This window comes from Acinonyx jubatus, chromosome B3 (genome assembly GCF_027475565.1).
Source record: "Acinonyx jubatus isolate Ajub_Pintada_27869175 chromosome B3, VMU_Ajub_asm_v1.0, whole genome shotgun sequence".
Taxonomy (NCBI): Eukaryota; Metazoa; Chordata; class Mammalia; order Carnivora; family Felidae; genus Acinonyx; species Acinonyx jubatus.
Window position 1 is genome coordinate 135,536,676 of NC_069386.1, and position 24,239 is coordinate 135,560,914.

Consider the following 24,239-nt stretch of genomic DNA (forward strand, 5'->3'; position numbering starts at 1 on the left):
ACTCTTCTGGCGACTTTTACGGGGGGCTACCATATCGACTGTAGTCGCCATGCTGTACATCACGACCCCGTGACTTATTTATCCTATAACTGCAAGTTTGTATCTTTGGAGCCCCTTTAACCTCCGACACCCCTCCCCCCCGAGAACCCGCGGGGATTGTCTACCCCCGACACGCCTCCCCCCTGGCGGCCTCCATTCTGTTCTCTATATCTACGGGTTTGGTTTTCGGTTTTTAGATTCCACGTAGAGGTGGGATCATGTGGTATTTGTCTTTCTCTGCTCAACTAATTTCACTTACCATGATGCCCTCAAGGTCCAACCATGTTATTGTAAATGGCAAGATTTCGTTCTCTTTTATGGCTGAGTGGCATTTCTTTATGTACATCTATATAGATACAGATATAAATGTAGATATGGATACAGGTACAGATATATAGATATAGATACAGATACAGATATAGACATAGACATAATCACACATTCTTCCATCCGTTCACCCCTCAGTGGACGCTTAGGTTGTTTCCATACCTTGGCTTTGTAACTAACAATGCAACGAACATGGGGCTCTCTTTACATATAGCTTTTCAAATTGGTGTTTTTGTTTTCTTTGGACAAACACCCAGAAGTAGAATCGCTGAATCACATGGCAGTTCTCTTTCTAATTTTTCGAGGAACCTCCATACTGTTTTTCCACAGTGGCTGCCCCAGTTTACATCCCCACCAACAGTACACCAGGGTTCCCTTTTCTCCACATCCTCACCAACGCTCGTTATTTCTTGCCATCTGCTTTTAGCCGTTCTACCAGGCGTGGGGGGATAGCTCATCATGGTTTTGGTTTGCACCTCCCTGCTGATGAGTGACGTTAACATCTTTTCATGTGCCTGTTGGCCACCTGTATGTTTTCTTTGGAAAACTGTCGGTCCCGAGTTTCTGCTGAAAAACCTGCCTGTAGTCTTAGGAGCGTCCCCCTGTATGGAACACATTGTTTTTCTCACACTACTTTTAAGATTCTCTCTTTGTTTTTAACTTTTGACCTTTCAATTATAATGCATCTTGGTATGGGTCACTTTTTGTTCGTCTTGGTTGAACACGCATCTCTGTGCTTTCTGGACCTGGATGTCTGTCTCTTGCCCCAGTTTAGGAAAGCTTTCAGCCTTTATTTCTTCAGATAAGTTTTCTGCCCCCTTTCCCCTCTCTTCTCCTTCTGGGACATCTACAATGCAAATGTTATTCGGTTTGATGTGGCCTCATAGGTCCCTTAAGCTATTTGTATTTTTTCAAATTCTTTTTTCTTCTTGCTGCTCTGAGTGAGTTCCACTGCCCTGTCTTCCAGATCACCGACCCCTTCTTTGGATTCGAGTCTGCTGCTGAAGCCGCCAGTGTATTTTTCAGTGCAGTCACTGCATTCTTCAGTTCTGTGACTTCTGTTTGGTACTTTCTTATTGTTTACGTGGGGTTTTTTGGGAAGTTCTTACTGTGTTCATCCCTTCTTCTCCCAAGATCAGTGAGCATCGTTAGGACCATTACTTTCAACTCTTTATCGGGTAAATTACTTATTTCCATTTCATTAGGGTTTTTTTTTTTTTCCCCTTGAGGTTTTATTTTGAAGTCCCAGGGGTCATGTGCCTGATGTGGGGCACAAACCCCTCACTCCTCGAGGAGAAGCTCCAAATTTGTGAGCAACTTCCTCACGGCGGGTCTCTGTGCCGGGGGTGAGATTTTTTGGCCAGACAGCATCTCTGCCTCTCCGACGCATCTCAGTGAAGCCCTTTTACCGTTGGATGGAAGCAGCTGTTCTGCTACAGTTCAGGTCTTTTTCAGAGGGCATTATTCCATATGTAGCGACAGATTCAGTGTATCCATGGGAGGACATTAAGTTCAGGAACTTTCTACGCTGCCATCTTGGACTGTCCTCCTGAACCATTTTATTTTTTTTTATTTTTTATTAAGTTTATTTATTTATTTTGAGAGAGAGCGAGCACAAGCAGGGGAAGGGCAGAGAGAAGGAGAGGAAGAATCCCAAGCAGGCTCCATGTTGTCAGCTCAGAACCCGATGCGGAGCTCGAGCTCACAAACTGTGAGATCAGGACCTGAGCGGAGATCAAGAGTCCGACGCTTAACCAACTGCGTCACCCAGGCAACCCCCCTGCCCCGGGGACCATTTTAAATGAAGCTTGTAAGTGCCAACTGAAAATATCAGAATACACAGCTATATAACATGATTCCAAATATGCAAAAAATGGCAAAGAATTAGTGAAATATTTTGTCTATTGGTGACAATATTGCATGGAAACGGCTAGATCGGTTTTCATCAGGTAGGTATGAAGGGTATATTTGGGATTGTCGGACCTAAAGTAGATTTCTGCGACACATGTAAGATTCACTTTGGGGAGCTCTGAGAAGTTCCTCAAAAAGATGGACAGTCATCTTTCAGAGCATGGGAGAAGGAGGCCCATAGGAACCCCAGAAGGAAAGGCTAAGCCCTGCAAATGAAGAAATATGGACAGAGAAAACAAACCCTTGTTCCAGCGTGAGCCCCACGTGGAAAATCCCAAGAGCAGACACTCCAAACGTCAGGCACCCTTGTGTGGCTAAGCAGCGTGTTCAAGGGTGAGGAGAGGCCAGTCCTGGTTAAAGGGCCTCCCCGGAAATACCAGGTCAGATAGAAAGGGTGATGTCGTGTACCTCAGCATGTTAACAGGGCTCCTACGGCTTGGGGGACCGTGGGCACTTTTTGTTGCCTTCCTCACAAACCTTTACGTTCTCCACGGAGGCATGGCTTTTATAACCAGAATGAAAGTTAATGTAAAATAAGGCTTACATGTGATACGCTTTTGTGTCTCCTCCCACTCTGTGTGTCTTAGAATCCCTAGATCCCAAAGTTGATGGACTTCAGAGCTCCAGGAAACCCTAAGGCAGCGTCCACGGGCCAGTCAGAGCTGCCATATTGACTGGCGTTTGCCACAGACACCGCCCTCCGCTCACCCAACACTCATTCCTCCTTCTTGATCACCGAACGGCCAGCACTTCTGTTTGGGTGACACAGCGCCCAGTTACAGGTGCTGAAATAAATTTCTAGGCTCGGGATGGGGCTGCTGCTCCCCTAGATGCCAAGGCAACAAAGCGAAACTTAGATTAAGTTTCCAGTCCCTGTAAATGCTCCACTTGGCCAGAAACGCAGGATATCCAGTCCACGATGCCCAAACACCAAGCCAACCCTGGGTCTTCTCACCCCAAACAAGGCTGACCATCAGCCAATCAGATATTTTCTATTTGTCTTTTCCTTCTTTATTCTTTATCCTATTAAACCTTCCCGCCTTCTGCCCCATTTTGCAGCTCTCCAAAAGGAGGCTGTCCACCTCATGAAGTGTTAAATAAAGTTTGTTTGTATCATCTAAATTGTCTTCTTTGATCACTTTAACACAGGGTTATGGCTAGGATTGGTATAAACCAATCCCGGCAACCCCATCACCTTCAGCCAGTGATTGGGTCAGGGGTGGTCATGTGACCTGGCCTGGCCAATGAGATGTAAGGAGAGTCTGCTGGGGCTTCTGGGAGAGGGTTTGCCTCCCTGTTGGAAATGGTGAACGGAGAAAGCCTTTTTGCGCCCTTTGCCGTTCGACAAGATGCTGTCCGTGTGAAGATGCAGGCTTGCTGTGGTGACAGCCATCTTGGGGCCATGAGGGGACATGTGGCTGAGAGCTAGAAAGAGCCTGGGTCCTGGAAGACGCTTGTTGAGCCGTCAAGCCAGCTCTGGGACCACCTGGGAGTCTCTGGGTTTGAAGCTACCGTTGGTCAGAATTTCTGCCACATGCGTCCCAGTTGATACGCACGCAGCAAAGGGAACGACCTAACATGCTCTCTCTCAGAACGGCTCTTGCTTCCACCCGGGGACCGTCGGCAGGAGGGTCCTGAAGGACGGGCTGTGGGAGGGTCAGTAGCAAGTCCTAGGGGGACACCAGGGACCAGCCTTTGCCTTCTACCCAGGAACTGAGGACGACGGTAACGTTTCCTGTGCAAACTTAAGACTTGCCAGGCAGGGTGCAATGACCTTTACCCAGATACCTGGAGGATCCAGGGACACGCCTTTCCCTGGAAGAACGGCTCCGGCGTCATACCTGGCTGCTGGCCTCCTCCCCGCCCCCCTGCACAGGTCAGCCCTCCTGGCAGGCTCACAGTTACCTCGACCTGGGGCAGGAAGGTGTGAATGGAGGGCAGGTCCGGCAGGCTGGCGGTGATGTCCAGGAGGCTCTGGGCCAGGGCCGTCCACAGCTGCAGGTCCTGTAGAGGCCTCTGGAAACGCTGCCACAGCTCCGCCCCCGTGGCATTGCGCAGCCTGGCGCTCTTGCCCTTCATACTGAGGAGCCACAGAGAGGCCGAGAGAGGAGAGAGCGGGGTCAGCCCAGAACTGAGGCCTCTCCCGAGACCCCCAGGGAGCCCAGCACGCACCGTCCCCACAGTGGGCTCTCCCCCACCCACGGGCTGCCGGGAGTGGCTCTGGGGCCTCGGAGGTCTCTCCCTCTGGATCAAAGCCCACCGGGTGCCAGCCAGTGCCCAGACAGACTTGCGGCCCAGCAAGGCCGGAGAACCCCAGGCCTTGAAGAGGAATCACGGAGCCCCTGGCCCGCAACCGCCTACCCCCAGGCACCCGTGCAGAAGCTAAAGCAAACTCCCTTCCTGAGTAAGAGACCCATCGTCCTAGGCCCAAATCATTTGTTAGAAATAATCTTTCAGATACGATGTCCAGCACCCGGTCATAGATGGCCAGCACGGAAAACCTCACCAAGAGGAGCTGGAGGGAAGGGAACACCCTTGGCCACCCTGTGCATGGGATATTTGGGTCCCTGCCACCACCTGAGTGCCCCCCAGGGGATCCGGGCCCCTGCTCTGATGTACAGACACATTGCAAGGGAGGAGGCCCCTGAGTTCGTTCTGAAGGAACCCCTGGGTCAGGCAGAGGGACAAGAGGTGCTCCGGAGACGGGGACAGTGGGCCCCCCGGCAGTGGGACAACCATGCAGCCATGGTAGCTACAGACTGCAACTCTACACGTGGGGTGGAGACCTGACCCACTGTTCTGGGCTCGGCCAGGAAACTGGAGCCCCCTGCTCTGCCTGAGCCCAGAGCCCAAGGGGGAGGTAGAGGCCGGTCTGAAGATGCTGTCACAGCACCACGTGCAGGCTGGGTGGGGGGGGGTGGGGGGGTGGGGGTGACCGTTGCAAAGTCCTCCCTTTGGGCCGTTACATGTGGACCCCTCCCCAGGGCTAAGCTGCCCAGAGACTTAACGGAAACCAGTGAATGAGCCACTCAGCATGGAACCCAGCCAAGTCCAGCCCTCCTTCTGGGAACCAAATGCCAGTCGTGGAGGGGCGCGAGAGTTACCAGGTTGCAAGAGGAAGCAAGCGCACCTCCCAGAAATGGCTTTAGATGAGGCTGGAAGGCCCTGTGAGCGTCAGGTTCAAGGCATGCCCGAGTCCCGCCGCCCCCAGCCTGCCCGGGTACCTCTGGTACTCCTGGAGAGCAGCGACCACGCTGTCGGACAGCGGCTGCAGGTCATGGGGGTAGACGATGAGCTCCTTCAGCTGGGCCTGCAGCCGGGTCGCCCGGGGCTCCTCCGCGGCCAGAGCCGCCCGCGTCGCCTGCAGCACAGGGAGGAAACCAGAGGGGCATGGGAGGTTCGGTGACGGGGCGTGGGCATGGCCGGTGGGAGTGGGCTAGCCTGGGAAAAAACTGTCACCAAGGGCAGGGACTGGGGTCCCTGGGAGCTCGGCACCCGCTCTCCTGCTTCCGGCTTCCTGCTTCGAACTCAGCATTTGCTCTCACTGAGCCGGCTCTTCTCTACGATCACCGACTTCCCAGTGGTGCCGTGAGTGCCTCCACCTAATAATACAAGTAACTCCTGTCTCGGGAACATCAACTCCGTGCTGAGTGCTCTGGCCGTCCCATTCATCGAAGCAGGGCGAAGAGCCTAGGAAGGCATCCGCCACGTCCCCATTTTCTACACAAGGAAACGCCACCTGGGAGTTCTCCGATGGTTACAGAGCAAGTAAACGGCGGACCCGACAGGGAGCCCTGGCTCTTCACGTGACTCTTCAGCACCAGAGGGAACAGTGATCTAAAGATGCTTTGTGCTGAGCACTCCCAAACCACGGGGCTGACACCAGACACGGCCCCTTCCTGCTGCCCTGGGAAGTGCAGAGTTTGACCCTGGCCTGGACTCTTGCCAGGTGCCACGCTCACTAGGAGGCGAGATGGGGCAGCAGAAAGTGCTCTGGCTTTGGCATGACACGGGCTGAGCCGGAAACCCCCCTCGACCCCTTCTGAGCCACGCGACCTCGGGCTGCTCCCTCATTGGTAAGATGGGGCCAACCCCCCCCCTCGCCGAGCCCCTCCCCAGCTGCCCCACGTGCAACCTCGTGCCTTGGTCCAGACCCCCATTCACAGGGACTAGAGGCAGCTCCAGCCACGCTCGGTGATGGACGGACCACAGGTCAACTGCCACCAGTTTGGAGCTGGAGAGCAAGCTCTCATAGAGGGATCGTAAGCAGCGGTCAGTGGCAGGCTGGAACACTCTAGAGGCAACAGAAGGTGGCATCTGCCCGGACGGTCTTATTCAGTCTCAAAACTATCCTTGTCCACATTCAATTATTAGGGAACTGTGATCAAATCCGTACAGGGTTTCATAGAAGATGAGGACACGATCGGTGCGTGTGAACCGGCTCCTTCCAAACCATTCACAAAGAAACTCCACACCAGAGCGCCCGGGAAGGCTGGCCAGCCTACAGACAGGCAGGCCCTCGGCCCAGGCAGGGCAGGGGTCTGCGGTGAGGACCAGGATCACGGGCTGCCTCAAGAGCAAGGCCCGTGCGGACCACAGAGAGGTCACGCGTCAATGTGGGGCTGTGCGGGTCACGCGAATATCCAGGGACCAGGGAGGGACCATCTGGGGACCGCAGCGGGAAGGCTGCTGGCCCACTGTGCTGGCCTGGCTGAGGACTGCCCCTCTCTGGACACAGCTGCCTCCTTATGGAATCAGAGGGGCCCCTTCCAGTCCAGCCGTGCCATTTCTGCATCTATCATGGAGCGTCTTTAGTTTCTGGGATGCCCGAGGGGGGCGCTCTGTGAGGCCACTCTGATGGACTCTGCTTTAGCCACAGAACCGCTCTGACCTCAACCTCAGCTGCCGAAAGCCTCCCTGAAGGCGCGAACGGTCCCGGCCTGGTCCGCGTAAGGATGTCACAAATCACCCCCGGCCCCCAGTTCTCCGTGTGGAAGGGTCTTGGGACTGTCGGCCGAGAGATCAGGAGGTGGTCACGGCCAGACTGAGCCCCGATGTCCTCACTCCTGGTCCTTGACTCTCTTTATGCTAATTTCCTAAAACCGGGAGTCTGAGCTGGCAGTTAGAGGCATGTCATGTTGAGTCAGACTGTCTGGGGCTAAGTTCAGACCCCCGCCTCCACCTGTAGGGTGCATCACCCCAGGCAAGTCTTAAACTCCTTAGTGCCTCAGTTTCCCCATATATTAAAGGGGATCGTGGCAGTGCCCGCCCCCCCCCCCCCCCCCCCGCATAGGGTTATACAGCACTCGGCACATCGCAGGCTGGGTAAGTACAACCCCACTATGTCGGTTTTAAAGACGAATGCATCTCTCACAGATGCTTTCTTTATAAGTCGCGCTTTCAACCGCAGTCCTGACATCACCCGCTTCTTCGAACTTTGCCTGTTTCTCAGAAGAGGGAAGAGTCCAAATTTCCTTTTTGGTGCAAGAGAGAAAGGCTGTGCTCTACCTTTCCCCTGCTCTGCTGGGCCACAGGGGCTCCCAGCCAAAGCAGGTCGGGCTGCCTGGTGGCCACAGACCTGGCCTCATCCCAGGGCACCCAGCCACTCCGAGGGCTGGGCTGGAGCAGGCGAGGTGTCTGCTGCTTGCTATAAACCACATCATAAGTACAAACAGCCACGGTGCGAATGCTCATTTAAGAACCAAAGGCTTCAGTGATAAATGCCAAGCTTCTCTTTCACCGATTTCGGTGAGTCATGGCTTGATCATAATTGAGGGGCCACTGGCATCGGGGCCCGCAGGGATGGGGTCGGCTGTGCCTCAGGAAAGGCTTCCTGAAACCCAGCTGGGCACAGACAAGTAGCTGTCGCGGTGGAACGGTGGCAGGGCCTTCCGGGCCTTGGCTCCCGAGTTTGCACCTTGTGACCCTTATCCCTTATCTTGTGGTAAAAGCCGGTACTTTCCGAGCATCGACTTTGGCAGGTGCTGTGCTAAGCACTTTTTGAGTTTTCACCGGTTCGTCCCTGTCTGTGTATAACTGAGGTTAAAGTACTTCTCCCAAGGCCGCCCAGTTAGCAAGAAGAGAGAGCAGGATCTGGACCCAGGCAGTCTGACCCCAACGTCCCCCTGCCCTTGGCCGCTGCACACACCAGCTCTTCCTGAGCCGAGGCGGACAGTCCTAAACAGGAAGTAGTTCTCTTTGCGCTAAGTTGATCACCGCAGTGGAACCTCGTCTACTACGAGGCTCAATGAGCCCTAAAGGGTAACTGCTTTCTTTCTACCCACACAAAAAATATGTTTGCATTTGGGCAAGCATCGGAAGGAAGAGAGAAAAACAGAACAATGCAGAGCGGAGATGGGATCCGGGTAGCTTTTCTTTGAAAACATTTTCCCTGATGGCACTGACGTGGGGCTAACCCGCTGAGCTAGTAAGTGAAGATAGGCGTGAGGGAGGACGTTGACCCTTGTTGGAAAAAAAACCTCTCTGTCCGTAAGTCAGACCTCCCGGGTGTGCACATGCGTGGGAGGAAGGCGACCGTGCTCTGGTCGGATGTTGTGTCTGGGTTGGAACCCGCCCCGCCCTGCCAGGATGGGCACCGTTGGCTTGGTCTCCCTAGAACCCCATCGTCTCTACGCAAAGAACCTTCCCTCTGACCTAACTCTCCCTGCTCTGGGCTCAAGCAGTCCACCCTGCATCCCACCACGGGGCAAGGGAATGGCAGACCGAAAGGCAAGCCACCTCTGGTCTTATTTACCCACAGACTCCTCACGTGGTCCTGGGGATGTTGAGGGTAAGGGAAACCTCTCCAGACCTCGGTTTCCTCATCTGGAAAATGGGTACAAACACCCAACTTGTGTACTACACCCAGGGAACTTAGATCACCAAAGATCTAGAAGGCCCAGAGTAAACGTGGTTAAAGCTTAGCATGACTCTCTCCCCGTAAAGAGGAGCTCCGAGGTACACATGTCACCTGGACAGTCCCTGTCTTAGCCAAACCCCACTTACCGAGTACAGTCTCCAGCGGGCCACCAGCTCGTCCTCGGTCCCCGCCTTCGCCGCGGGCTCCAGACCCTCCTCGGCCAGCCTCTGAAGGTCCTTCCTGAACTCTCCCAGCTCGGCCTCTAGCTGCCGCCTCTGCTGCTCACAGGCTCCCATGGACTTGAGCAGGCCCTGCAGCCGCTCCTCCTCCTCCTCCCAGAGGGCTCGCAGCTTGTCCAGAACTTTCTGCATCTCCTCCAGCTCCTCGGTGATCTTCTCCGCGCCCAGAGGAGAGGTGTTCTGGATGACGCCCACAGCCTGCTCCTCCAGCCTCCTCAAAGACTCCTTACCCCGGGGAAAATCGCCAGCGATGTCCTGAAGGGGGTGGGGGGGGGGGTGGACGGATGGGGAAACGTACAAGGGGAAAAAGACATCACGTGCTGCGTTTTCCAGAGCCCCTGGAATGTCATGCTAAACACGAACTCCTAGATGAGAGCCAGACGCGCCTTTCCAAGGGGTGGACTGTCCACCTTAATCGCACTGACTTGCCACAGGAGGATGTAATTCCCTTCCCGCGACTTCTGCGGCCACTTGATTAAGTCGAGGAGAAAATCTGGGTTGGGTGTTTCTGCCTTTAACCCTCTGTGACGTTTGTTGATCTTCCCTTTTAACAAAGACAGAGGCAGCCTCGGGCTGGGAGCCTTCAGCTGGAGGAAGCATGGAGCCAAATAGAACCTAACGACCCGGTTGGGTTTCGTTATATTTATTTGTAGGGTTATCTAAGAATGCCGAGTGAGCAGCGGTTTACGATTCATGACAATGACAGAACTTTTCCTTTCATACAAATATTCATTAGTCTTCCACTTAAAAAATTTATATAGGCACCTGCAAGTCTATTTTATTTGCAAGTGCCTTCCAAATATTTTCCTTTTTTGTCGCAGCGCAACTGCATGGAGTAAGATACATAGACCTTAAGCACTACTATTCAAAGAGTTTTGAGAAATATGCACACCCACGTAGTGCACATTGTCACCAAAATATAGAGCATTTCTAACATCCCAAAAGATTCTAGAACTCCATGTATCTGAAAGCATTGGATATATTATCTTTTGAAACTGGCTTCTTGCCACGTCATGTGTTTTGGATTCTTCCATGCTGTCGTAGATCTTAGCACTTCGTTCTTCTTTGTTGTGAGTAGTATTCCTTTATATATAGATACAGACATGGACATGTGATTTATAGCTAATCTATATCTATATCGTCGATATCTCTCTCCCGTGCCACAATATGTGAATCCAACACTCTGCTGATTAAAATCTGAGGTGTTTTCAGTTTGGGACTATTACAAATAAAGTTCCGACGAACATTCTCACACTACTCACATAAGATTTTGGGGGGTGGGATGTCGTTATTCACTGGTTTTTAAACAAGAGTCAACTTACATACAAATATTAAATAAATGGTACAGGTGCTGTAGATCTGTGGCAAAATTTATAAAGTAGTCCCCGAATTACTGCACATACTCTAACAGTCCCTTTATGGAGGAAGTCAGAAGCTCATTCAAGGTCACAGCCATTCAGGAAGGCCGGAGTGGACCAAGCCTGTCTCCACTGCAGGCCTGATGCCTACACCAGGGCTCCTTACCCGCGGCACGACCGACACCTGCGGTCGGACAGGTCTGTTGGGGGGGGGCTGCCCTGCCCGTCACAAGGTGCATAATAGCATCCGATCTGGCCTCTACTCGCTACATGCCAATAGCATTTCCGCCCTCCGTGGTAACGACCAAAAAATGTCTCCAGACGTTGCCAAGCGTCCCCCATTTGAGACCCACTGGTCTAGACCACGCTGCTGTGACCTTGGGTTTCCAAGTGCCCCGCTGGCTCGGAGATTTCTGTAAAGCAGCCGAGGCCGCACACCTACTGCGCTAGATTCCACACGTCTCCTCGTGTGCGCTCTGCATGCCGTGGCTCTTGTATCCCCTGGGGCCCCCAGCACATCCCAGTAAATCAACAACACAGAAGCCCAGTAGCTGAGCATTTCCCCTCTGGTAGAGACGCGGTCAAGTTTACCTGCAGCGCGCAGAGACGGCCCTCGGTGGTCAGTTTGCAGTTCTGTCCCAGGCAGCTGCTCACCTTCTCCACCACCGCCTTCAGCCACAGCTGGAACTCGTCCACGCCTGCCTGGAAATGCTCGTGCTCCCGGGTCACCTGCTCCAGCAGGCCCACTCTGTCCTGTGGGAGGGGAAGACGGTCACCACCTATGCAGGTCCCCAGCCCAGGCTGCCCTTGGCCTTCAAGGCCTACGTGTGTGTGTGCGCGTGTGTGCGTATGTGTGTGTTTAGGGGGTGTGAGATACAGCCGACCGTCTGCCCTTTAGCCAAAGATAAAGACATCCCAGTGGCTCTTCTCCACCTTATTAGCGGTAACCCAAGAGACTCTTGGTCAGAGCATGTCCACACTGGGCCCGCCAACTCTACAGCTGGCTTTCTTTCCTGCCATGTCCGGGGAATGGGACTCAAGACAGGGGTATTTAGGGGCATCTGGGTGGCTCAGTTGGTTAAGCGTCCAACTCTTGATATTGGTTCATGTCATGACCTCACGGTTTGTGAGATCGAGCCCCGCATCGGGCTCTGCACTGACAGCATAGGATTCTCTCTCTCTCTCTCTCTCTCTGCCCCACCCCTTGCTTGCATACTCTCTCTCTCTCTCAAAATAAATAAATAAACATTAAAAAAATGACAGGAACAGGGGCACCTGGGGGCTCGGTCGGTTAAGCATCCAACTTTGGCTCAAGTCATATATCATGGTTCGTGAGTTCGAGCCCTGCATCGGGCTCCGTGCTGACAGCTCAGAGCCTAGAGCCTGCTTCCGATTCTGTCTGTCTGTCTCTCTCTCTCTCTCTCTCTGCCCCTCCCCCACTCACATTCTATCCCTCTCAACGATAAATAAACATGACAGGAACATTTAACAACTCCTGCTACACAATGCTATCATTGGAGCACTCACCAAGGTGCCGGGAGCACCCAAGGAACTTTCCGTACATTGTCATCTCACCGCGCTCTCCTGACTACCCAATCAGGTGGCACCATTATTATCCCCGTTTGACACATGGGGAAACGGAGGCACAGAGCGGCGCCTCAGAAAGCACTTGCCCAAGCTCACCTGGGTAGGGAAGGACCAAATTCAAACCCAGAGGCCAGACCGGGCCAACGGCATCCGTGCCCCACACCGGCGGTGTGTGCAGAGCATGCAAATACACAGGAGGCCGTCCCCCCTTCCTCATGGGTGCGGCGTTGCTGGCGGCATGGGCTGGAGTCACCTTGGTTTTCAGACAACCCTACTCTAGTCCTCGCCACACAGGGGCAAGATGGCGTCCCGAGCGGGGCTGTCATCTGAGAAATAAATGCCCCTTCTATCAGACCTGTGTGCCCAGGAACCGTTTCTCAAACACACCCCTGATCGCAACACCATTTCTCTCAAGCCCTCCATGGCTCCCCGCTGCCCGCAGGCCCAGATCCAAGTGCTGCAGCATTCTGGTCAAGGGCAGGACCCCGCGATGTGGCTGTGGCCTTGCAGTCAACACCCTGGGTTTGGAGGGTTTGCCCGTGACTTGAACCCTGGCCTGCTACGTGCCCGCGTCTCTCTGTACGTGTGGTTAATAACAACCCCACCTCACTATGGCGCAGTGGAGTCAAATGAGTCAGAACTCACGTGACCCCGGAACCGCACTGGGCAGCTCGAGTGGGCAAGGGAGCAGTTCTGCCCGGCCACGCTGACCTCCGGGCCCCACAGCCTCTCTGACTTGGCCCGCTGCCCCAGGCTGACTTAGCAGCCTTCCCTTTGTCCTGTGGTTCCCTTCTGGCATTGTCCATGCCTCCCCATCCGCTGGGAGAGTCAAGAGCTCCCTACACACCAGGCGGCCCCTTGCTGACTTCCCCCCCAGGCTCTGTGAATGAGTGCTTCCCAAATGGCAGGAAGATTCAACACTGAGTGTAGTCGCTGGAGGGAAGTTTTCAAGGAGGGTCAAGAAGAGGGAAAGGGAGGACCTCCATTTACCAAGCACCTGCCAACGTGCCGGGAGTGTGACAAGCTATCTTACACTTAATCGTCACCGCGATGCCAAGCCCTCCCGCTACACGGATGTCCAAGCCGAGGCTGGGAGGTCCCTTGTTCTTGAAGGGCCTTCTGGACAAGAGTTAAATGGCAGGTGCGCAACTCCGAAACCACTGCTCTAATCCAGGGGTTGGCTGGCGGTGGAGAGTAGACGTTTTCGACTTTAGCCACCATGTGGCTTCTGTTGCAGCCGGTGATGCGTTCCTTCCGTTGTGCCACAGGCTGCCACAGACAACCACGTAGAACAGGCCTGTGTTCCAGTGAAACTGAAATATGGGCACTGAAATGTGAATTTCATAGCATTTTTCCATGTCCTGGAAGATTCTGCGTTTTATTTCCTGCCATTTAAACGGGCAGAAACCGTTTCTGGCTCCCAGGCCACGCAAAATCAGGAGATGGGCTCGCTTTGGCCCACGGGCCATCAGTAGCTGGCCTCCGCTCTCAGCCGGGGAGCAGGCTGTGTCCAGGAGTTCGCTGGCCCTCTACTACAAAACCTGGTCAAAAGTGCTCCAAAGGGAAGCGTGGACAGACACGCGGGTTCAGAAAACTTCCCCGCTCTTCGTACATGTCTCCCCTGCCCTTTGAGAAAGTCCTCACCAAACCCGAAAACATGGATTAATTCATTTAAATTTGCAACAGCCATGGCAGGGAGGAGAAGACATCCCGCTTTGGAGATGGGGAAACCGAGGCACGGGACCGAGTCCTTCAGCGCAGAGCTGGGAACCTCCCACTCAGGGGAGCGTGGCCCGGAGAGCAGCGACAGCAGTGCCCCGCGGGGTCCGAATTCCAAGCGCGGACCAAGAGACAGAGGCCACCACCACCTCCTTCGCGACTCCCGCGCCGGCCCCCCCTTCCCGCGGGGCTGTCTGCGTCCGTCCAAACCCTCCCAGAGCCTCCGCCGTCCCCGGGAAAGCCTCATTTATGAAACGAAGTGGGTCAGGAATAACAAGCAGAGAATAAGCGCCGGGCCCCTGGTCGACGCTGCCGGTGATAGATGTCGTCGCGCAGCAAAGGCTCCCCCGGAACGCGCTGGCCGGCGGCCCCGTGTGTGAGCGATGAGGTGCCAGCACTCGGGAAGCCCAGAGTAAATAAAAGCCTCCGTGATCGTGAGCAGGCCCTCGGAGAGCAGCGTGGCCCGGCAGGGCAGGCGTCCAGACGAGCCCCGTGCCAGGCGTAGCGATCACAGCGCACAATTCAGCCGCTGCCGGCCGGCCGCGTCGCAGAATGACAGGGGTGACGGATGGCTGGGGGCGGGGAGGGGGGGTCCTCCACCTGCCCTCATCAGACCAAACAACGAAACCATCTGCGGCGGGCAGGGTTGTCAGGAACGTCCAAACCCCACCAATTAGCAAGGGCGGCAAGGACTGATGTCTCTGCAAGCCTGCGCCGGCCGGTTTGATTCATGGCCCAGATGCCAGACGCACCCGCCTCCTTTGAGAGGCACCCAGGGGAGGCAGGGAGGGGGAGGAGGCGGCTGCTGTGTGCCTGGCCCTTCAGAAAACGTACCTGGTGGATTAAAAACACTCATAGTACACCAACAGGACCCCACTGGCGGCCAGCCTGCTCTATTCTTGACTCTCAGTGTCTGGGGCTGACACAGCCCTATTGTCGCCCCCCACTCCCGGGCTTGGCCCGCTGATCTAGTCCTCGGATCTCCCTGCCGCGGGTGGTCACAGAGGCCAGGGGTCCAGAGGTGGCCCCCACGGTGCTCCTGGGCTCCCATGCCCCTCCACACCAGGGGCTTTGCTAGTTAACATATTGGAAGTCAAAAGTGGATTCTCAGAGGTGAACACAATGGCCCATTGACTAGCTTGACAAATGTTCAAATGGGCTCTCTCGTTGGTGGAAGTCAAGGTATTAATACACACAAGGTCTGCAACGGACTGAGCTGTGGCCCCTAAATCCATAGGGTCAAGTCCTAACCCCTAATGTGATGGCATTTGGAGGTGGGGCCTTTGAGAGGTGACCAGGATCACAAGAGGTCATGAGGGTGGGGTCCCCATGATGGGGTCAGTGCCCTTATAGGAAGAGACAGAAGAGAGCCTACTGTCCCCTGTCCCCATCTTTCCGCCATGAGAGCAAGAAGGCAGCCATCTAGGGGTGCCTGGGGGGCTCAGTCGGTTAGGGGTCCGACTTCAGCTCAGGTCGTGGTCTCACAGTTTGTGAGTTCGAGCCCCGCGTCGGGCTCTGTGCTGACAGCTCCGAGCTCGGAGCCTGCTTCGGATTCTGCGTCTCCCTCTCTCTGCCCCTCCCTCATTTGTGCTCTCTCTCTCTCTTAAAAATAAACATCAAAGAAGAAGAAGAAGAAGAAGAAGAAGAAGAAGAAGAAGAAGAAGAAGGCGGCAGCCATCTACAAAGCAAGAAAAGGCCCCTCACCAGGAATCGACTCTGCCAATACCTTGTAGACTTCCCAGCCTACAAAACTGTGAGGAATAAATTTCTGTTGTTTAAGCCCCCCAGTCTACGGTGTTTGGTTACGGCAGCCTGAGCGGACTAAGGCAACACCACAGAGAGCCACCCTGAGATAGGCCTGGATGCCTGGGGATTCTTACATGGCCCCAGTCCTGTCCCTGGGCTGGGGGATTTCAGCTGCCTGCTTCGGGATGGCCATCTTATCTGCCTTGAGAGAGCCTTTCGCGCAAGGTGAGGCCTTCATCAAATGTCCGAGGCAGGTGACTAGGAGGCATCTGGGCCACGGAGAATCTTCGGGGGCCCCAGCGGACATGCAGAGTTCCCTACCCTGCTTAGGATGGAGTTCGAGCATTCTCTTGTGGTCTAGGGCTGGCAGGAGGGGCTGTGACCCGGGGCTTGGGGTCTGGGGCTCTACCCCATTTTACTAATGAGGACCGTGGGGTTGGCAGTTAAATCTTGTTAAGGGCAACGCCAAAGTTAGATTTTCTCAGTAGCTCCTCAGTCTTCTGAAGGTCAAGGTCCCTTCTAGAATCTGAAGGAAGCTGTGGCTCTTCTCCCCAGCAAAATGCACTCACACAACAACTTCAGAGGGCCCACAGGGGCCTGCCCTGGCCTCCCCAGCTGGCACTTCTGGTCTGCTACAGCCCTCCATGGGGGAGACAAGCAGCAGCCTGTCCCCAAGCCGACAGGGCCCCCCCTGTGAGTAGGAACAGAATTCCCCAAACTCTGGTGGCCAGGAAGAGACAATCAAGTGCCTGTGAGCTTCAGCCAACAGCTGGGAAAAAAACAAACTAAATTCACGTCTCTCCATGTAGGATCGGGTCACCCCGTACACGCCAGTGCTCATTTCTGAATTGAACAGTAATTCCGAGGGTTTCCACCAGAGAAACAGCTTCTTGCCCCACGCCGTCCTTACACTCTGGATCCCCCGCTCTCCTGCCCTGCGAGCTGGTCGCTGCCTCCTAGAAACCTCTGGAAGCAATGTGCTCCCGCCTCCAGGGTCTCCACACTGCCCACTCACTGCTGCCTTCCACTTTCTCAGCCGGACCCACAGCAGCTCGGGCGGTCCGGGCTCCTCCCTGATGGGCACAGGGGACAGGACCTGAGGCACCACTGAGGGAAGACCCCACCTTGCGAGTCGCCTAGAACTTCTGGGTCTCTCTCGCGGGACAGTAGCATCTGCCACTTACATGGGTTTTTTTGTAGGTCCGCAAAATGGGCCCAGTTCGAAACCTTCGCTCGCCACCACACGAGAAGGCTGGGGGGACCCAATGAGGTCAAAGACATGAAGAGACTTGGAAAAGACAGCAGTCGTCAACAAGAATTGTGATGTCTATGATTTTTTGGACGCAGCGAGGGGAGGATCCCCCAGCAGCGACTGTGAGAATCTCTGAGGTGATCGTTTGCACACGTGGGCCAGGACTGGTGCTCACCCGGTGCCCCTGGCACGCCCCCTCCACACACACGTGTACACATGTACACACACACACACACACACACACACACAGGCCAAACTACTTTCCATTTCCCGGCCTCCGCACATTTCGCGGAAGGCTCTCTGCTGATTGACAGGTGCACCTGTTTCCTGTGAAGTCACAATGAGGCCACGGGGGCAGACACCTTCTCTGCCCGGCCCCAGGGGCCGACCTGGAGAAAGAATCGCTGTTAAGCCTGCCCTTGCCACTCGAGACTTGGTGAGGGCCAGCTGGCTGCGTATGTGAGAGCCAAAGTCCACACCCGCCTTGCCTGTCCATTCTGGCCCCTGCACAGCTGCCCCAGAACTTTCCGCCGCTTCCCTGGGTGGGAGGGGGGACAGGGCTCGGGACTTGTGAGCCTCCAAGCTGAAGGGCGGGGCTCTCATTCGTTCAATAAACAGCTTTGAGCACCTGCTCAAAGCTCCATTGTTGTTGCTATTGGTTCTCACTGCTATTGGGGGCCGAGGTGTCCTTTATGTGGGGAAACCAGGTGCCAGTTTTCAAAGAACTCCCTTGTGAACTGCCAGCAGGTAGGGCAAGCTGCCCTGAGGCCACACAGCTGGAAAGCTGGCAGAGCCTGGCTTGAACCCAGGCCCCTTCCCAAGCATTCAAGGACCAGAGTCCTGTTCTTGCTAGTGCATTCTCAGATCTCAGTCCATTACAGGTCTGTTGCCCTTAAACTGTAATCACGAAGGGGCCAGCAACACGGCAGACTAGAAAGCCTGGGCACCCTTCCACGATAGACGGCCAAAACGGCTGCATAAAATTTGACAAGCGTTGTTTACATGCACACACCGAGGTAAGTGACGTCACGTGGACGACACGCAAAGATGTTACAGGCTGCTAAACTCACTTGTGTGCTTGAGGTTTTCCTGGGTTTAAGGCTCCGGCTGGAGGAGAAAGTAAGGCTTTGGGCCCAGAAGCAAAAAGGCAGAACCCTCAAGGGGCTGCGTCCCCCACCATCAAAGGATGAACCAGAAAAATCTCCCCCTACGCACAATCCAGGAAAGAAGTTCGGGCTTCAGCGCAGGCCCTGGGGCAAAACCCAAAACAAAACAAAGGAAAGACTAATTGCCTTTCAGAGTGTGGAGCCAGGGGCCTCTCGCATAATTTTGGCTTGGGGTTCAAGTTCAGATGCAGGAATCCCCAAGTCAAGAACACACTGATGTAAGCATAGGAACCATGAAGGTGAATTCCTGGGGGAGCCTGGCTGAGGGAAACGCCAGCCACTCGGAGCGTCAGGCCCCAGCCACGGGGGTCTGCAGATAAAGTCCTGCTTAGCACGAGCTCACAGCCCAGAACCGCAAAGGCCCTAAGGCTCCACCACGACAGGAGACCCGATAAATTGCAGCGTCAGGCTCCGAAACTTCAGCTACTCGAACAATCTGATGGAGACTGTAAAATACGTACACTCGGAATGATTACAGATATAACCCATACCCGGAAGGTGCGCAAATTTTACACGATGCGAAACAGAACGGTGAGTGTCATAAAAACCCGATTAGAATTCCTTTGCAAGATACTAATAATTGAACTTGATAACTCAGAGGACCGGTTAAAAATCTCCCCCTACGCACAATCCAGGAAAGAAGTTCGGGTTTCAGCGCGGGCTCTGGGGCAAAACCCAAAACAAAACAAATGAAAGACTAATCACCTTTCAGAATGTGGAGCCAGGGGCCTCTCGCGTGCTACCTGGGTAGACAGTGGTGGATAATGGATGCACGGGGAGACAGAGGCGGATAATGGACGCACAGGTGAAGACAGAGCCCCCCACGCCTCACGCACCTGGGCTTTGGCCTTCACCGCGGCGTACTCGGCCTTCATCCTCTTCTGGGCATCTTCGTCCACACTGGGGTCCCCGATCCTGTTGAACAGGGAGGCCGCCTCCTCCAGCAGCCGGTCGAGGAGCACGGCCTGGTTGCCCACGTTGTGCAGCAGGACCTGGGCGTGGCTCAGCTGCCACTGCTTCTCCTTCAGGCCCAGCTGCAGCTCCACGGGCAGCTCCAGGACCACCATCATCTTCTGGAACCAGCGGTAGAACTCATCTCGAGCCAGCAGGTACTCGCTCCAGTGCAGCCACACCCACTCGATGCGGCTGTGGACGGAGAGCAGGGGGCCGTGAACGACCCGCCCACCTGGCCCCAGGGCCGGGCAGCCGCCCCCTCCCCAGTACTCGTGGGGGTGGGGGGGGTGGGGGTAGGGGGGGCGGGGGTGGGGGGGGCTGTGGGCAGGAGCGCAATGAAATGACACTCTCTCTGGGCCTCAGGGTCACCTGGGCAGCTTGACGACCCTCCAGGTTCGGGGCCCTACCTCAGTGTGGTGGGAGTGTGTCTAATAATCGACACAGTGCAATAGTGTCTGGGGGGCTTGTGGCTGTTCGGTGGGGCAGAAGGCTGGGGGGCCTACGTGTGGGTTCCAGAGGCGCCATGAGCTTGCTGCATAACCCTGCCTCCTCGCCTGCCTCGGTTTCCCCGCCCGTAACACGGAGACGGCCCCATCTCTCCAGCCCACATCAAACGACTTTGCAATTCCAAGTGAGAGGGTTTGAAAAGCGGAAAGCACAGTGCCAAGTCGCCCCAGCCACTCAACCTTCTGGCTTCAGAGCGATGGAGGGGGCCCTGGCAGCTCCTGGTCCCTGAGGGCCCTACTGTGCCTCGCTCTTGACATTTGCTTCTCCTCTTCTGTCTTCCTGACAGCCTTCATCGAACACTTGATTATACCCGTTGTCCAGATGAGGAGCCTGGGGCTCAGAGAGCTCAAGTAACTTTCCCAAGGCCACACAGCAAGCAGGCACCAATCTCAGGTCTGCCTAACCCCCCATCCCTCCCTGGCTCTCAGGGGCAGCACAGGGTCTAGGCTACGTTGCCAGCCAGGCAACAGGGCCACTCCGCCATTCTGCTGGGGGTGGAACACATGGCGAGTCTACTAAGAATTTAGTGTTGGCAAAACCTGATGGACTCCCACTGCCATTATCATCATTAAGCTCGATTATAATTAGAAAGAGGCAGGCAGGGCTGGCGCACATCCCAAGAGAACATCCTGTTCCCAGCAATTCCAGGACCGGAGAAATGTCCCCGGGGTAGAGGCCCCAGGACAGCGCGGTGCTGGACGAGGAGGGTCAACAGAGGCTGCGAAGGCCCGGTGGGGAGCCGCCTTACCTGTGACAGTGGGTCATGTAGGTGACCGTCTCCTCCCACTGGGCTTTGATGTCCTTCAGCTGGGCCAGGATCTCGGGCTTTTGGCCGTCACGGCAACACGCCAGGAGGCCCTCCGCCGCCCGCAGCACGACGTCCACCTTCACGCGCCCCTCCGGCTCCAGCTGGCATATTTTCTGTCGTGGACACAAAGGCCGGTTTCCAGGGGTTAGACAAAGCCACGAGCAGGCAGAGCCTTGGCGTTAACGGTGGCATGATGGAAAGAGCCGGGACTTTGAGGCCAGAGGGGCTGGGGTTCGAACGGTGGCCCTTGCAGCTTTCTCCTGTGACCGTGGGTGGCCAGCTAAAGGCCCTGAGGTCGGAAGCAAGGCACTGACGAGGGGAGCACAGAACCGTGGAGCCGTCTGCTGGCGTAAGTCCCTTCCCTTTCCCACTGGGCCGCTTCCGGCTGTGTGAACTCACACACGTCTCGCCATCTCCCTGGCCTCGGTTTTCTCGTTTGTAAAATGGGGTTATTCATAGTACCGAGCTCCCAGATTTTTTTTCAGTATTAAGTGAGAAAATGCAACGTAGGGGCGCCTGGGTGGCTCAGTCGGTGAAGCGGCCGACTTTGGCTCAGGTCGTGATCTCGCTGGGTTTGTGAGTTCAAGCCCCGTGTCGGGCTCTGTGCTGACAGCTCAGAGCCTGGAGTCTGCTTCAGATTCTGTCTCTCCCTCTCTCTCTGTCTCTGCCCCTCCCCTGCTTGTGCTCTCTCTTTCTCTCTCAATAATAAGTAAATAAATGTAAACATTTTTTTAAAAATAAATGAGAAAACGCAAGGTGCACGTCGCGGTGTGTGGGGCTGTGAGAATCTGCCTCTCAGGTCTCCTGCAGGGAGTGGGCTTGACCCAGGGCCCCAGCCGAGGCTCCAGAATTCTCTCTGAATTTGCAGTTCGCACCGAGGCCTTGCTCCCTCAGCTGCTCCCACCAGTGACCAAGCAGGAAGAGGAAGGCAGGCCTGTTCCCCTGTGGCATCGGGCTCCTCTGATGGGTGACTGGTCCAGGAGGCCCCACGGCCTTGCCAGACTCCCACAGAGCCACACCGCGGTCCCAGACACTCCCTGATCTCCTGGATTGGGGGTCAGACCTGCGTCGGGCTGACCTCACCCCTCCCAGCCTTCCTGGGCTCCCAACCTGTTCTCTCATGGAAGTTTCCCTATCAAACATCTCGTGCGTTTAGTCTCATCTTGGCTTCGGGCTCTGGGAGGACCAACACGAATTTACAACGTCTAGCAAGTAGCATATTTCTGATTAACATCAGCTCTTGTCCTTATTACCTGCCGTTATTTAGTTCTTTGGCAACTCAAGCGTGGTCTCTGTAGGAAAAGTACAATTGGATTCCAATTCCAGAGCCATTCCCTGACCTTTGTCACAGTACTTCGATTCGCGAGGCCTATGAGATGGGGGAAGAGGGCAGTTACACCACCCAGGGTTCCAGGAACGTTCCGCGAAGCCGAGAGAGCCCTGGGCACACCGCCTGGCCCAACACTAATAGTGTTTGCTCTCAGTACTGTCTTTTCATACCTTTGAGCCCTCTTTACTGACAGCACATTTGCCTGAAGTTCAAGCTCTATTCCCCAGCCTGTCTCCCTGGGAGGCTGGCAGCCAGCCTTCCCTGAATGAAGTCCCAGTGGGCCGGCCGTCTCTGACCCCTCTCTGTGGATGGCGCAGGGGATGGGGGAGGGGGGAGCGAAATGCTGCTTCAATGATAGCTGTGTGACCCCAGGCAGGTTGCTTGATCACTCTGGGCCTCCCTCTCTTACCCTGAGATTGTGATAACAATGCCTGCTTTGTCTACCCCATAGGGTTCTAACATTAAGTTTTGAAAATACAGCTAGTTAAAACATCGATGTGTCAGTATACTCCGTAAACGGTGGGGTGTAAAAGGTGTAGATCCTTTTCCGAGATGTGCGAGTGAGCAAGGGTGTCAAGCCTTTCTGTTGCTTCACGTGAGACTGGTTAGCGACGGCGACGATGATGGTAGAGAGGGACGTCCCCTCCTACCTGTGTTATCAGAGTGACATTAAACAAGCTCCTTCCACACAGGCTCTCTGCGGTCTATGAGTGTGTGTTTGGGGGTGGGGGGCAGATGAGAGTGGAGAGCGGGGAGATACCCCAAGAAGGGGAAAGCCGTTTTGTTTGTTGTTTGAGCCCGGCCGAGCGGAGGGATGTAGCAGGACCCCGCAGGGTCACGGCTGCGACGAGAATCCGACCGAGACCCCAAGTGCCGCTCAGTGCAGAAGACAAAGGTACTATGGCAATTAGTGTGGACCAAAGGTCCGAGGGCCACTGCGGGATGTTCTGGGCTGAGCGAGATTACCCACCCGCCGCATGGAACATTTCACACCACTCAGGAGCGGGAGCCCCACAGGGTGGCTGGGGAGGAATTTCTTGCCATCCCGCGACATTCAGTTTAAGGACCTGATATTTCTGACACCCAGCGCTGAGGAACAGACTGCAGACCCACCCTCCAAGCTAGGAAGACGCACGCCGTGGAAATCGCAGTTAACGGACAATGGCGCTGGGAACCCACAGAAACCTTGAGCTTTGCAGGGCTGTTCTCTGCAGCAGCCAGAGAGGCCTCCTTTCTGCCTGCTGTCCAGAGGAGGCTCAGCCAGAATCCAGAATCTAGGGAGCCAACGGCTTTGGGGAAGAAGCTGAATTCGTTCTCTCCGCCACACCCAGAGGGAGCCAGCTGGGCCTGGAAAGTCCCCATGAGGACAACGGCCCCTTTCCCAAAGCCTCGTTTCCTGATTGTGTGACCTCCTCTAGGCCTCTGGACTCTTGCTCTCCTGACTCCTGCTCGGAGATGGGCAGGCCGGACTGGGGAGACACGGCAGACGCCCAACTCCCTGCCCTTCGCAGGGGAGTGAGTCTGCTGCTTTCCTGCCAGAGACAGAAAAGCCGGCCAGCCCCAAAGGCAGGCAGAACACCAAGCCCTACCTGGCCCAAAGCAGAAACATCTGCCCCAAACCGAAATATCAACCAATGGGATGTTTGCTGGAGGCCGGGGGGCCAGGAGGCCAGAGGCCGTGGCTACGCTGGCAAATCCAGCTTTCCAGAAGTAGTTTCCACCTTTCTTCGCCGCAGTCATGACTACACTCTCCAGCTGGCGTGAGGTTCCTTTAGAGCTGATCACCAGCAGGATCCAGGAGTGCTTGGCAGGAGGGACGAGACAGCTGGGACGGGGTACAAAACTATTCTGATTGGAAGGTGCCAATGAGGGCAACAGTCAGGTTGGGGGTGGATGGAGGGAAAACTTTGGGGAGAGAAGAAAAGATACATCAGGAAAGCCGGACGGAGGGGGTTAGTCAGGGCTTTCCATCAGTGCAGCCAAGACCAGGTAGGCACTGCGCTGGGTACTGTGCTTGGTACTGGGTGGGGTACTGAGCTGAGCACTGCACTGGGTACTGTGTGCAGTACTGTGCTGGGTACCGGGTTGGGCACTGTGATGGGTACTATGCTTGGTAGTGGGTGGGGTACTGGGGTGAGCACTGCACTGGGTACTGTGTGCAGTACTGTGCTGGGTACTGAGTTGGGCACTGTGCTGGGTACTATGTGCAGTACTGTGCTGGGTACTGAGTTGGGCACTGCTGGGTACTATGCTTGGTAGTGGGCGGGGTACTGAGCTGAGCTGGGTACTATGCTAGATACTATTCTGGGTACTATGCTGGGTACTATGTGCAGTACTGTGCTGGGTACCTAGTTGGGCACTGCTGAGTACTATGCTTGGTACTGGGTGGGGTACTGAGCTAAGCACTGCACTGGGTACTATGTGCAGTACTGTGCTG

The 24,239-nt window shown here is 55.3% G+C and overlaps 1 protein-coding gene across 6 annotated transcripts in view; it reads right to left on the bottom strand.

Moving 5' to 3' along the window:
* The window catches only part of SYNE3 (spectrin repeat containing nuclear envelope family member 3), a 98,586-nt gene that overhangs the window by 35,412 nt on the left and 38,935 nt on the right, over positions 1 to 24,239 (bottom strand). For 5 of the 6 annotated variants that reach the window (XM_027066554.2, XM_027066552.2, XM_027066555.2 and 2 more), the window contains exons 3-8: positions 20,413 to 20,585; positions 19,040 to 19,349; positions 11,325 to 11,486; positions 9,283 to 9,630; positions 5,502 to 5,638; positions 4,183 to 4,357 (exon numbers count right to left, since the gene is read on the bottom strand). In XM_027066554.2, coding sequence (XP_026922355.1) covers positions 4,183 to 4,357; positions 5,502 to 5,638; positions 9,283 to 9,630; positions 11,325 to 11,486; positions 19,040 to 19,349; positions 20,413 to 20,585 — 1,305 coding nt within the window. The remainder of the gene's footprint in view (positions 1 to 4,182; positions 4,358 to 5,501; positions 5,639 to 9,282; positions 9,631 to 11,324; positions 11,487 to 19,039; positions 19,350 to 20,412; positions 20,586 to 24,239) is intronic. The other variant, XM_053224905.1, reaches the window with a different exon arrangement.